This window comes from Neoarius graeffei, chromosome 9 (genome assembly GCF_027579695.1).
Source record: "Neoarius graeffei isolate fNeoGra1 chromosome 9, fNeoGra1.pri, whole genome shotgun sequence".
Classification (NCBI taxonomy): Eukaryota; Metazoa; Chordata; class Actinopteri; order Siluriformes; family Ariidae; genus Neoarius; species Neoarius graeffei.
The window spans coordinates 32,011,833-32,026,044 of record NC_083577.1 but is presented as its reverse complement, the minus strand read 5'-3'; the positions used below and the strand labels follow the sequence as shown (position 1 = coordinate 32,026,044).

Below are 14,212 nucleotides of genomic sequence, written 5' to 3'. Positions count from 1 at the left end.
GACCTAGTTGCAGGGGTTAGTTGGACTTAAATATTTCTATTTAAACCCCACTTTAGTTGTATAATACTTATTGATATTTTTGAGAAAGTACTAATATTGACTTATTTTATCAGATCAAAGTGTATCATTTCTCTGTGAAATGTATAAACTACACAGTCTGAAGTAAACCATGTCCAAATTTCCATCAAAATTGTCCTTTCCATCATGATGATCTTTTACTAATAACACAATTTATTTTTCGCGGTCCAAATCCTGCGCTCTGATTGGCTGGCGAGCGGGTCCATATCCTACAATACGGACCCCAGTTACGGACCCCGGTTATGGACCTCTGGCGACTCGCTCATTCACAACAACAAACATAGCAGCATTTTTTGTCAACATTTATCTTTTTTTTTTTTTTAGATTTATTTATAAGATTATCAAAAATCTTATAAATTTTTGTCAGCATTTCTCAGGAGAATATCATTAATTTTACAGCATGGATAGTGATAACGACAGTGTTCACAGCGAAAGCGAGTTTTACTACCCTGAGGAAGAAGAAATAAAAGAAAACATTTCAGGAGAAAGCTAAAAACCTGTAACTGTTGCTAACACCAGGCAAAAACATGGCTGAATCCTGAATAACTCAATTTTGTATAAATGGGGACTACATAGGCGGCAAAATGTAGTTTTTTTTTCCTGCCATGGAAGTGCACTTGTATACCGAGGAGGAAGCAATTTGCATTACAGCCGTGAATGAGGATTCAAAATGGCGGCTCGGCTCGGTTTTCCCTTTCGGGCGCTCTCGTTTTCTGTTAGAATTTGGTAAAGAAAAAAAATAAATGTTATTTACCAGCTTAAGGTCGGTCCGTATGGTGAAATACCGTGACCTCAGCCTTGAATACTGACCTCGGGGGGGGGGGGGGGGGGTCGTGGCTCAGGTGGATAAGGCGCCACACCATAAATCTGGGGACCCGGGTTCGCTTCCGACCCGAGGTCATTTCCCGATCCCTCCCCGTCTCTCTCTCTCCTGCTCATTTTCCTGTCTCTACACTGTCCTATCCAATAAAGGTGAAAAGCCCAAAAAAATCTTTTAAAAAAAAAAAGAATACTGACCTCGGCCCAGAGGGCCTCGCTCAGTACTTTCAAGACCTCAGTCACGGTATTTCACCATACGGACCTCCCAGCTGGTAAATAACATATATGTACTTTTATCTAATTTAATTTCAACCTCCTGTCTTCTTCTATTTTGTCTGTTAAAAGGAACATATATGTTGATTTTTTTTTCTGAAAAAAGACAAAAATGAAATTTTTAATTTTTAGCCTCTGTGAGACACTTTTGTCCCTGTGACTGTAAAACTGTCCATATGTAGCGTGACTAGTTTCTGAACTAGATTAAACCCATTCAATTCAAATCACCAGTCAAATAGACTGATAACTAACGATCCATCCATTATCCGTAGCCGCTTTATCCTGTTCTACAGGGTCGCAGGCAAGCTGGAGCCTATCCCAGCTGACTACGGGCGAAAGGTGGGGTACACCCTGGACAAGTCGCCAGGTCATCACAGGGCTGACACATAGACACAGACAACCATTCACACTCACACCTACGGTCAATTTAGAGTCACCAGTTAACCTAACCTGCATGTCTTTGGACTGTGGGGGAAACCGGAGCACCCGGAGGAAACCCATGCGGACACGGGGAGAACATGCAAACTCCACACAGAAAGGCCCTCGCCGGCCACTGGGCTCGAACCCGGACCTTCTTGCTGTGAGGCAACAGCGCTAACCACTACACCACCGTGCCACCAACTAACTATAATAACTCAATTGTAAATATAACCGCTTTGATTAACGATGGGTTATGATTTCCAGCCTTGTAACAAAATTACAAACCCCCTTGACACTTTAGTCGACTTGAACAAATCACTCTTTGTGCTATTTTCCTTCTCACAATCCTGTGGAATAAATCTAGTCTAATGCTGCGGTCAGACTACATGAATTCAGCCTGGTGTCGACACGATTTTGTTACGGCCGACAAACTTCCAACATCAGGCCCAGATATGAGCGTCGGGAACAACGATTTGGACTTGTGGCCTGGGATGGCCTATGGCACCCCAATGAAAGGTCTTGCATGTCAGATTCTTTTGTATTTTCTCACAAATCCTGTGACGTGTTCCTTCAAAGGATAGTTCGGGATTTTTGACATGAATCTGTATGGCATCCCCATCAATAGTGTCGTGCAAACACACTGACTTACCCCTGACAGCATCCTGTGAGTCCAGTTCTTGTCCAGTTTTGGTCCAGACGAAAGTAGTCCGGCAAGTTTGTTGGGGTCACGAAAGTAAAACGTTTTTCGTCTCAAAACAGTATGTGTTCAAAAGAGTGATATATTTGCATCACAAAACCGTTGCCAAATAAAAAGTCAGACCTCGAAATCGCTTGGCACTATTTTCTCTCCCTTCTTATCACTGCGCGCTGCCGCCAGGTGACAGCCACGGCTGTTTCATTCATTGTTTAAGTGATGGGAATTTCGGCTCTTTTTCGGGAGCCGGCTCTTTTGGCTCTTCTTACTATAAGGAGCCGGCTCTTTCGGCTCCCAAACGGCTCCTGAGATTTTATTTTTAATTTAATTGCTGCAATTAACTAGTTAATTAATTACATTATTATTTATATTTTATCAATAGGATGTTTTCCATTTTATTTTTTAGTTTTTGTAGCCATTGTAAAGCTTTGTAAAGTATAGCAGTGTAACAATGTTCTAGCTATAGAAATCAAACTTACCAATTAATAAATTATTTTCTCACAAACATAATGCAAAACTGTGTTATATTACCAATATAAAATACACAGAAGACACCAACTGTTTATCCTTTATGGCTTTATTTCACACTCGACCTTGAACAAAATGCCACAAAATAAATTATGAAGTATAAATCAGGCCTAAGAAACTATGAAGCAAAGTTGGAAATTATTTTAACAAACACAGAACAATGTGCAACAAAATATGCGGCACCTTGAGCGCATGTAAAAAGAGGGAAAAGTGCCGCACTCTGCTCCACCAGTAATGAGAAGCCGCTGGAACAGCAAATATGTTCCTGTTATAATGACTGCTGTCTCGCTGTATACCGTAGATTAATCTGGCCATGCCAAGGCGGTTGCCGACTGAACCTGTCAATTTATGAGCGACAATTTTGATCATGAGCTTTAGGAATTCACGGCAACAAAACAATGATCATGGTTGTCAAATAGACAATCATCCTTCAGCTGAGCTGAACTCTCTCTCTCTCTCTCTCTGAGGCACCTAAGGACAAAAAACTAATTCGGCTCCCCAACTCGGCTCCCACCGAAGAGCCAGCTCCCGTCGTTCACTTCAAAGAGCCGGCTCTTTGAACCGGATCGTTCGCGACCGACACATCACTACATTGTTTACTGCTAGCAAAGTTAGCGACAACATGTCTGACTACGACGGTGAAATGTGTGCGGAGATTCAGGCCCACTTTACACGGGGACGGTATAAAACAAAAACGCAAAAGTCCGTTTTCGTTCTCACTTTTTTCCGCGTCTACACGACCGTTTTCAAGGAGGAAATCTGCGTCTATACGGTGACGCATAAATGTCTCCGCTATGTCTGCACGCATGCGCAACGTCTTCTGTCTTGTCTGATCTGCACATCTGCGCCGCTGTTCTGTCAAGTTATCCTACCAAGCCTACTACGCATGCGCGAAATCCAGGAGGGTAGGAAAATTCAACAGTAGTTTTGTCCCACCGATCAGCTGGGCTGATAGAAAATCGGTGAGAATTTCACGCATTTGCTGATTTTTATGTTTTGTGCGTATTGGTCGAGTCTTTGGCCGAGTCAAATAATTTGTAATGACTTGTTTTGAATAATAAAACGGTCTGTATGAGAACTTGCTAGGATAACTTTACAGAACACCGGTCCGGCTGAGGTACTGTAGTGCTCGAGGGAGGAGCAGGAGCAAACCGAAACTCTTTTAATCTGCCTTTATTAAGTAACACTCACTCTTGTTTCGGTGAAGAAGAGAAAAGGCAGTGTCCATCTCAGCAAAATAAACCCGTTCGGCTGCTAGTTTTGTTTTCAGTCTCGGGTTTATGGTTTCACGAGCGGCTTGAATAGGCGGCGCGCGCGCGCGTGCGTGTGTGTGTGTGTGTAACTTGGCGACACCAAACTGAGGAGCTCCAGCTGGGCGGGTGAGCAGGAAAACACATCTACTGCATTAAAACACAGAGCAGCTTGAAGGTCCGTTAGATCGATGTAATCAGACATGCTCTTACTTTTTTACTTACTTTCTTACTTCCTGGGCTGGCATATGACATATGTATGACGTAAACGCGTACCCGACGTGAGCAGATCCGAGCAGAGTTTTGCGTATTGGGTAGTTTAGACGGATATGCAACGGGGGCCGTTTTTAACTTATCCACTCTGGAAGGCGTTTTCAATTTTATCCGTTTTTCAGCCTCGGAAACGCCGTCCTCGTGTAAACGAAAGGCACTTCTGATAAAATATTTAGTCGTTTTTACCCGACAGCGTCCTCGTGTAAACAGGCCCTCAGCCACATCTTTGTTGCTACAGCCTGGATAGTCGCAAGTGCGCACCATTTTCACAAATATATTATTGTATAGGTTATAGAAGGTGATAAATGTGTCGCTGTTCTTGCTCTCAAATTAGCTTGTTAGCGCCGCTGATCTGAACTCCTAATCACTGCCAAACAATGGGAAAGGTGTTGATTCCTGCGCAGATGTCAACATGACAGCGCGCAGTGATACCGAGGGAGAGAAAATAGTGCCAAGCGATTTCGAGGTCTGACTTTTTATTTGGCAACGGTTTTGTGATGCAAATATATCACTCTTTTGAACACATACTGTTTTGAGACGAAAAACGTTTTACTTTCGTGACCCCAACAAACTTGCCGGACTACTTTCGTCTGGACCAAAACTGGACAAGAACTGGACTCACAGGATGCTGTCAGGGGTAAGTCAGTGTGTTTGCACGACACTATTGATGGGGATGCCATACAGATTCATGTCAAAAATCCCGAACTATCCCTTTAACATTCCTTCTGTAGCCATGATTGACAATTTCATGACTCCTCCTCCTCAACAACATGCAAAGATGTGAACGATGATTAGTCAGGTCAAACTTGTAGTGTTGCCAGTCTCCTGACTAATGTGCTTTTTACAGGGGCAGCAGGAACAGGTTGTGCCCGGAACAAGTTGCACCCACTTTCCTTCATGTTTACATGCTCAGTCTTAATTGGTGACAAACCGGAGGTTAGACAGCTAAACACAAATGTGTGCATGCGCAAATCAGTGATCAGAAGTTTGTTTTTAACTTGCTTTGTCCTCTCGCTGCTCGTTTCTGTTTAAACGCTCAGCGATTAAGCAGTAAATCCAGCTTTCACTTCTGGGAAAACTGATTTACTCCGAGTGATGTGGTGTTCAGGGACCAAATTGGCTCTTTGAGTCAGCTCTTTTAGATGCATCTCCTCACAACTGGATGAGGATCAGAACAACTTCCTTAGTCCAGTTATCACTGTGATTGGCTTGGGAATCGCTTGACTCCATCATTTAAAGGTGGAGAAGTTTGACAAGGAAAAGCACTCGAGAAGAACTGACCATTGAATTTGCCATGACGCGATCTTGTCCAGATGAGAAATGACCCGGATTTAGATGGTAAGCGGGAACAAGTTGCGCCCGGAACAAGATGTTCTGGAACAAGTTGCACCACCTCATAAAGTGGAGCAAGTTGCGCCTACTGGTGTCTGATTGTTCCAGAACAAATCGTGTTTAGACGGGCAGCTGCGCTAGGTCAACTTGTCCTGGGGCCATTATTAAAAAATGTTCTGTTTCCGGTCCACCGGCCGGGTGAGTGCCGTTTGTGCAGTTGAAATTTTTTTTTTTTTAACGCCGGGTTTTTGACATTTTTTCCGGGTTCGTAAATCTAAAATCGAACTTGACATTTACGCATTCCCAGGGCTTTCCACTAAGGCTCATACTAGCCAGCCATGACAAATAAGTAGCCAGCCGGGGGGGAGTAAACACAAAATAAACTCCTGTGCACGCAGTTCCCAGGATTAAATGTATTTTCCACAGACCATTTATTTATTCACTTTACTCAAATACAGAGTAAAATGGCAGTAAGTCTTCTTTCTTTTCTTGCGTATTGCATCCTGAGGCGTTCCTGGCTTGTAAATCTCTTATTTTCGGTGCATGACACATTCACGCAACCGAGCATGCTATGAATTAACAACGACAACGGTCTGCAATGGCGGCTACACAATTACACACTCAGCGAACATTTCTCCATTTGTGTATGAAAATACACTCCAACCACTCAGTTTGGTTTCATTTACAACCAACGGTGTCTTTTGATGCCAGCACGTAATTGAACGAGAGAAGACTGGTTTACCGGAGACAAAATAAGCGTCATCTCTGCTTCTGTTCCCTCCGACACACTACTGCCTCCGCCGAGTGCGCGCGCACTCTGAATTGAATCAGCTCTGCGCATGCGCCACAAAAAAATGGCAGCCACTATGAAGGAAGGAGATCCGGAGTTTTCAAACATTTGCTTAAGTGTGAAATTGCAAAATGGTATTCTAGCGAACAACAAAATAGTAAAGATTCAGAAAAACAAATCATTCAGTGATCATTTTAATAGTGTAATTTCATCCGAACTAGGCCTAACGCTCGATTTAGAACTACAAAAAGTCAGTGTGTCGGACATTTTAAGTACCTTTGTAAAAGTTTTGCAAATGTTGCAGTCAGCATTTAAAATGCTAACAAAGTTTTTGTACAAGTTTCAGTTGATTAAACCGTCATATTTTATTAAATGTGTCTGCTTTTGTAAAAAAAAAAGTACTGAAAGAAAAAGCAAACACAGCATTGCGATTTCTTATCTATCCATATAGTAAAAAAAAAAATCCCTCCCTCCCGACTGAAAATTTTTTTGCTCACCCGGTGAACAGGAAATGGATTTTTTTTTTTTTTAAGGATGGCTTGGGAACAACTTGTTCCAGTGCAAGCGTCCGTGTAAAAGCAGCTTAAGACATGGCAAGAATTAGATCGCCTAATCTGATATGGTGACCATCATGAAAGTCAAAATACCATGTAGTCTGATCCCGGCATAATTCATCTCACCGGTAGTTCTCATCTCATCTCATCTCATTATCTGTAGCCGCTTTATCTTTCTACAGGGTTGCAGGCAAGCTGGAGCCTATCCCAGCTGACTACGGGCGAAAGGCGGGGTACACCCTGGACAAGTCGCCAGGTCACCACAGGGCTGACACATAGACACAGACTAGAGGTCTGCGCGGGTCGGATTTTTCAGTCCCGCTCCCGCCCGCGCCTGCATTGTGCAGTCCCGCCCGCGCCCACAAAGAATTATGATTTTCAGTCCCGCCCACGCCTGCCATATTTTGTCCCACTCCCGCCCGCAAATCCCGCATGATGCAGACATTCGCGTTATTTCTCAGGAAAGTTCTTGTCTTGACACAGCGTGATGGTGCCCCGCCCCCTACTTTGAGTGGATTTGAGCATAAATATATACAGCTCACATTCACGTTTGTTATTATTTACCTTGTTTCTGAATTCAGCATGTAGTGTCTCTAATAATAATAATAATAATAATAATTAGTGCTGTTAAGCGATTAAAATATTTAATAGCGAATCGCACATTTTTGTCACATGAGAAACCACTGTAATTCTCTGATCAGCATAAAAAAGTGAATGGGCTTGCTTTGTACCAATGTTTTTTAAATTTTTTTTTATTGCAAAGCAGAACTAGTAAGAGAACCATGAGTGAACAATTCTAATCAGAGAGACAGGTTACACAGTGACGGTAGGCTTGAATCAATGCTATCCCAGAAATCCTTCCTGTAATATGCAAATTTGGCTGCCTCTGATTGGACAGCCAAATTTGCATATTACAGGAAGGATTTCTGGGATAGCATTGAGTCAAGCCTACCGTCACTGTGTAACCTGTCTCTCTGATTAGAGTTGTAGACTAACTCAAGCAGTAAATCACTTCACTCATGGTTCTCTTGCTAGCTGGGTGTGAACGGCGAGTCATTAGAGTGATCAAAGGATTTCCCATTAGGGTGATCAATGGCAAATTTAAGATGCTATTCCTCACTCAATCTGGCAATCTGACTCTCTCTGCAAATTTAGGCATCTTAAAATGTTTTCATTAATGCCAAATAAAATATCCAGCACAAATTGTATATGATAGACATAAATTAATAATTTATAAATTTTATTTCAAACACGTTTTTAGTTAGCGGGACTGCAGCTTATCACCGCTCCCGCCCGCGCCGCATATGTGCACTCCCGCTCCTGCCCGCGCCTGCATATGTGCACTTCCGGTCCCGCCCGCGCCTGCAATGAGCTTTCAAAATTTGTCCCGCGCCGCACTACTTTGCGGCGGGTCCCGCGAGTCCTGCAGGACTCCCGCGGGAGTGCAGGGCTCTAACACAGACAACCATTCACTCTCTCATTCACACCTACGGTCAATTTAGAGTCACCAGTTAACCTAACCTGCATGTCTTTGGACTGTGGGGGAAACCGGAGCACCCGGAGGAAACCCACGCGGACACGGGGAGAACATGCAAACTCCACCTCGCCGGTAGTTAATTTTCCAAAGATCTAGATGGTGTTTTCGAAGTTTCACATTGCACTTTCATGAATCAAAACACATCTTATCTTCCTACAGTTCTGAATTCAGTGGCTTGTTCTGTACTCCGTATAAACAGGACAGCACTTAGGCTCTCTAATACTTGATGTTGAAATTGCCTTACATCTAAATTGTATTTCTTTGGACTTCATAGCATCAGACAATGAGGATCCTTGGCTTGCTGCTTGTCCTGATGCAATTGCAATGTGCACACTCGGCACCAAAGGGAGTCACGGCCAGTCTGAAGGCCAAGTGGCCCCTGACTCCACTTTTACTGGAGACAAGGTGCAACTGTTTGGTGATTTCGCCACTCTTACACATCACTGTTGATCATGATAGTCATTTTGCTGCAGTTTTGCTTGTTTTTATATGGTTTATATATTTTCTCAAATCCTTAGTGAGTTTATTGGCGAAGAAGGAGATGACAAGTTTTGGAAATTTGTTGATACTGTGAAGGAGTTGACTGTGTACAAAAATGGAGGTGAGGACTAAAATCACATCCATGTATGACCATACATTTACATTCCTGTTTTCTGGAATGTTTGTTAAAGTGCCATTCCACCATTGGATGTATTCTTTGGCATAAAATACAATATATTTTATGACAACATGACTAGACAGAGAAATCTTTTAGCTTCAAAACGATATACCAAACATAATTTTTTGACAACGACAAGTATATTAATTTTGCGACCAAAGTCACCTACCCTTTTAATTTCCGCGCGGTAGTGAAACGTGATGTCATCGGCAGGTTCCCCTTCTTGTGTACCACGTCATGTGTGACGTGGCACAGATTATCAGCAATGGCGGATAGAACGCGATTTCCACTTGTCGATTGCTCTGCCGATATTCACCATCGACCGTCTCCTTTGGGCATCACTTGCTATTTTCCTTCGCTTCTTTTCCGAAGCTGACAATCGCGTTCTATCCGCCATTGCTGATAATCTGTGCTACGTCACACGTGACGTGGTACACAAGAAGGGGAACCTGCCGATGACATCAAGTTTCACTACCGCGTGGAAATTAAAAGGGTAGGTGACTTTGGTCGCAAAATTAATATACTTGTCGTTGTCAAAAAATTATGTTTGATATATCATTTTGAAGCTAAAAGATTTCTCTGTCTAGTCATGTTGTCATAAAATATATTGTATTTTATGCCAAAGAATACATCCAATGGTGGAATGGCACTTTAAGACTAGAACGGTTACGCTGATTGAGCATTTTATTAGGAACACCTGTACATCTACGCATTCATGCAATTATCTAATCAGCCAATCACGTGGCAGCAGTGCAGCACATAAAATCATGCAGATACGGATCAGCAGCTTCGGGTAATGTTCACATTAACCATCAGAATGGGGGAAAATGTGATCTCGGCGGTTTTGGCACATGGCATGATTGTTAGTGCCAGATGGGATGGTTTGAATATTTCTATAACTGTTGATCTCCTGCGAGTTTCACACACAGCAGTGGTGTAATGGTGCTGGGAATGTTTTCTTGGCGCACTTTGCACCCGTTAACACCAAACAATAATCTCTTGGATGCCACAACTTTATTTGAGTATTGTTGCTGACCGTGTGCATTCCTTCATGACCACAGTTTACCATCTTTCTATGGCTACTTCATGATAATGCACAATGCCATGGTGCAAAAGTTGTCTCTAACTGGGTTTATGAACATGACAATGAGTTCAGTGTTCCTCAGTGGCCTTCCCAGTCGAACACTTTTGGGATGTGGTAGAACGGGGGATTCTCAGCATGAAAGTGCAGCTGAAAGATCTGCAGGAATTGCGTCATGCAGTCATGGACCAGCATATCATAGACATGTTTCTAACGTCTTGTGGAATCCACGCCATGAAGAATTGAAAAGTATTCGTATAGTGTTCCTAATAAAGTGCTCAGTGAGTGGATGTTAGGGTTTTTTTTGTTTTGTTTTAAGTATCAGCATAAATGTGAAATGTTCTCTTCTCTCATCCAGAATCTGCCAGATCATACTATAATCTGATCATTAAAAAAGCTGGTCAGTTCCTGACTGATCTTCAGGTCAGCCTGCTGAAGTTTGCACTGTCGCTAAGAGCCTACTCACCTGTAGTACAGGCATTCCAACAGGTGAGACAGACACACACACACACACACACACACACACACACACACACACACACGTCAACCTTTGGTCAATCAAACCTGTATAACCAACCTCCAAAATCCGTATTTCCCTTATAAAATCCGTATAAGATGCAAATTAAAATAATTTACCTAAAATTTGAATGATAATTAACAATGATATATCCCAGTTACTTTTTATTCAATATTAATAACAATAAACCTTCAGGATGAATACAAAGCTCCAATGTTTGACAAAAACACAAAGTGTTATCAGCGTAGTTACGAAGGAAATACTTCGTTGTTTGGAGACAGGTTTCACCGAGCGGCTATTATGCGCGAGACTTCATATTATCCACAAAGTCAGGAAAATCTGTTCGTAAAATTACGTTATAATGACCAAATACAATGAAAAGTATTTTTCCAGTCTCACCTGTGAAAGGTAATCCCATGTGATCTCGTTTGGACGGTAAACCTGTTGGTACAGTTAAACGCAGCACATGAACGAGGCATCTTTATTCTCGGCTACTGTCTAGACGCTATACCAGAGACGGTTGAAGAATCTCCACTTTGCCACATCCAATATGGCGGTGAGGATGACGTATGATTCTACGCAGATGCGGTGTGCACATGATCAAAAGTGGAACGAAGTCTCGCTACCACAAGATAACGCACGATTTCATAAGACTCTTTACTGGCTGTCTGTGCTGTACAGTATGTTTGTAAATGTTATGTGCTCTTTTATCATCATGGGAATTGATTATAGCTCTAAATAAATATTGAAGTTTTTTTAAAGAATCCGTATAACTTTATTTATACACCCGTATACTACGTTTATTGAATCAAATCCGTATAAAATACGGACATTCCGTATAGGTTGACATGTATGCACACACACAAACACAAACACAGAGCCTAACTATGTGAAGCAAATCTATGTAATTTAACACAAAATACAGTACTATGTACTCATGTTGCTAATAATGAATAATAGAGATGTTACGGAAGTAAAAAAAAAAAATCCTGTCCCATGTTTTACTTGTCGCAATAGCTAATTAACTTGCCTAAGAAGTTGTAGCTAGAATAATTTCCATAGGATGAGGGGAAGGCGATCTCATACTTATTATGGAACACAACTCTCTCTGGATTGCACACAAAAGATACTATTTAAACCTGTGTAGTGTGTGCCATCCATTTTTTTTGTCCAATGTATTGTTTTTAAATGGAAGGCAGTATAGAACTTTAGAAATATTATCTTATTAACTTCCTGTGATAGGTTTAATTTGCATTTGGCACTACATGTTGCTGATTCTAAAGTGAGTGCATTTCATTTGAGCAGTCTCTTTCGACCAGTGTTACAAGGCTTACTGGATAAAACAAGCCTAATTGCCATTCATAACTAGCCCAGTGGTACAGTCAAGCCGGAAAGTCTGCACACCCCTTTCACCTTCTCCACATTTTATTACGTTACAGACTTTATTGTAGAATAGATTGAGTTCATTTTTTGTCACAAAATTCTACACAAAATAGCCCATAATGACAAAGTGAAAGCAAGTTTTTAGACATTTGTGCTACTTTATTAAAAATCAAAATGTAAAATATCATATGCACACCCTTTGATATGACACCCAAAAGTGAGCTGAGGTGCATTTTGTTTCCACCGATACTGCTTGAGATGTTTCTACAACTTAATTGGAGTCCACCTGTGGTAAATTCAATTGATTGGGCATGACTGGGGATTGCCAACACCTGTCTATATAAGGTCCTACAGTTGACAGTGCATGTCAGAGCAAACTCCAAGCCATGGGGTCAGAGGAATTATCTGCAGACCTCAGAAACAGGATTGTGTCAAGACATAGATCTAGAGAAGGGTACAGAAAAATTGCTGCAGCTTTACAGGTCCTAGAGAGCACAGTGGCCACCATCATTCACAAACGGAAGAAGTTTGGAACCACCAAGAATCTTCCTAGACCTGGACGCCTGGCCAAACTGAGCAATTGGGGAAGACGGGCCTTGGCCAGGGAGGTGAGCAGGAACCTGAGGGTCACTCTGACAGAGCTCCAGCGTATCCTTGTGGAGATGGGAGAACCTTTCAGAAGATCAACCATCTAGGCAGCACTCCACAAATCAGGCCTTTATGGTAGAGTGGCCAGATGGAAGCCACTCCTTAGTAAAAGGCACATGACAGCCTGCTTGGGCTTTGCCAAAAGGCACCTAGAGGACTCTCAAACCATGAGAAACAGGATTCTCTGGTCTGATGAAACCAAAATTGAACTTTTTGGCCTGAGTACCAAACGTCACATCTGGAGGAAACCAGGCACTGCTCATCACCTGGCTAATGCCATCCCTACAGTGAAGCATGGCGGTGGCAGCATCATGATGTGGGGATGGTTTTCAGCAGCGGGAACAGGGCGACTAGTTCTGATAGAGGGAAAGGTGAATGCAGCTAAGTACACCAAGATTCTTGAAGTAAACCTGCTCCAGAGCGCTCTGGACTTCAAATTGGGGCGAAGGTTTACCTTCCAACATGACAACAACCCGAAGCACACAGCCAAGAAAACAAAGGAGTGGCTTCGGAGAAAGTCTGTGAATGTCCTTGAGTGGCGCAGCCAGAGCCCAGACCTGAATCCAGTTGAACATCTGTGGAAGGAGCTGAAAATGGCTGTGTACCGATGCTCCCCATCCAACCTGACGGAGCTTGCAAGGATATGCCAAGAGGAATGGGCAAAAATGTCCAGAAACAAGTGTGCCAAGCTCGTAGCTTCTTTCCCAAGACGCCCTGAAGTTGTAAATGCTGCCAAAGGTGCATCAACCAAGTATTAGGCTAAGGGTGTGTACAGATATGTAACCCCTAAATAACCTATTTTTGTCAGTAAAATAAAATTGCATATTATCTAAAAGCCTGTTTTTACTTCATAATTATTGGTGATTGTGTGTAGATGTTTGAGGCAAAAAATGAACTCAATCTATTGTAGAATAAGTCTGTAACGTAATAAAACGTGGAGAAGGTAAAAGGGGTGTGCAGACTTTCCGGTTTGACCGTAAGTGAAACCAGCGCAGTATCAAAGCTCAACCTTTGACCCATCCCCGTATTAAAGTCCAAACTCATTGCTGCTCTTGTCAAATATAAAGTTAATGCAGTACATTTTGGATGAAGCAGTATTAAAACCATACAGTTTTCCAAAACATGCTATTGTAATGTTGTGATTCTTGTCATGAATAAAGAACAGGTATAGGAATGTGTAAACACATTCACTGATATACAGCAGGCACATTCATACAGTAAAAGTAGTCTGCAGTTACCACTTCCAATGCATTTACCATAGTTACAATATTTTATTTTGACTCATTTCTACACCGTTTTCACCTGCTCATTTGCTACAGCTTAAAGGAACAGTCCACCGTACTTCCATAATGAAATATGTTCTTCTCTGAATTGAGA

The 14,212-nt window shown here is 42.2% G+C and overlaps 1 protein-coding gene across 3 annotated transcripts in view; it reads left to right on the top strand.

The window, feature by feature from the left end:
- Positions 1–14,212, top strand: part of uggt2 (UDP-glucose glycoprotein glucosyltransferase 2) — a 163,853-nt gene that overhangs the window by 9,575 nt on the left and 140,066 nt on the right. For all 3 annotated transcript variants that reach the window (XM_060929312.1, XM_060929313.1, XM_060929314.1), the window contains exons 2-4: positions 8,823–8,953; positions 9,067–9,149; positions 10,646–10,776. In XM_060929312.1, the coding sequence (XP_060785295.1) occupies positions 8,823–8,953; positions 9,067–9,149; positions 10,646–10,776 (345 nt within the window). The remainder of the gene's footprint in view (positions 1–8,822; positions 8,954–9,066; positions 9,150–10,645; positions 10,777–14,212) is intronic.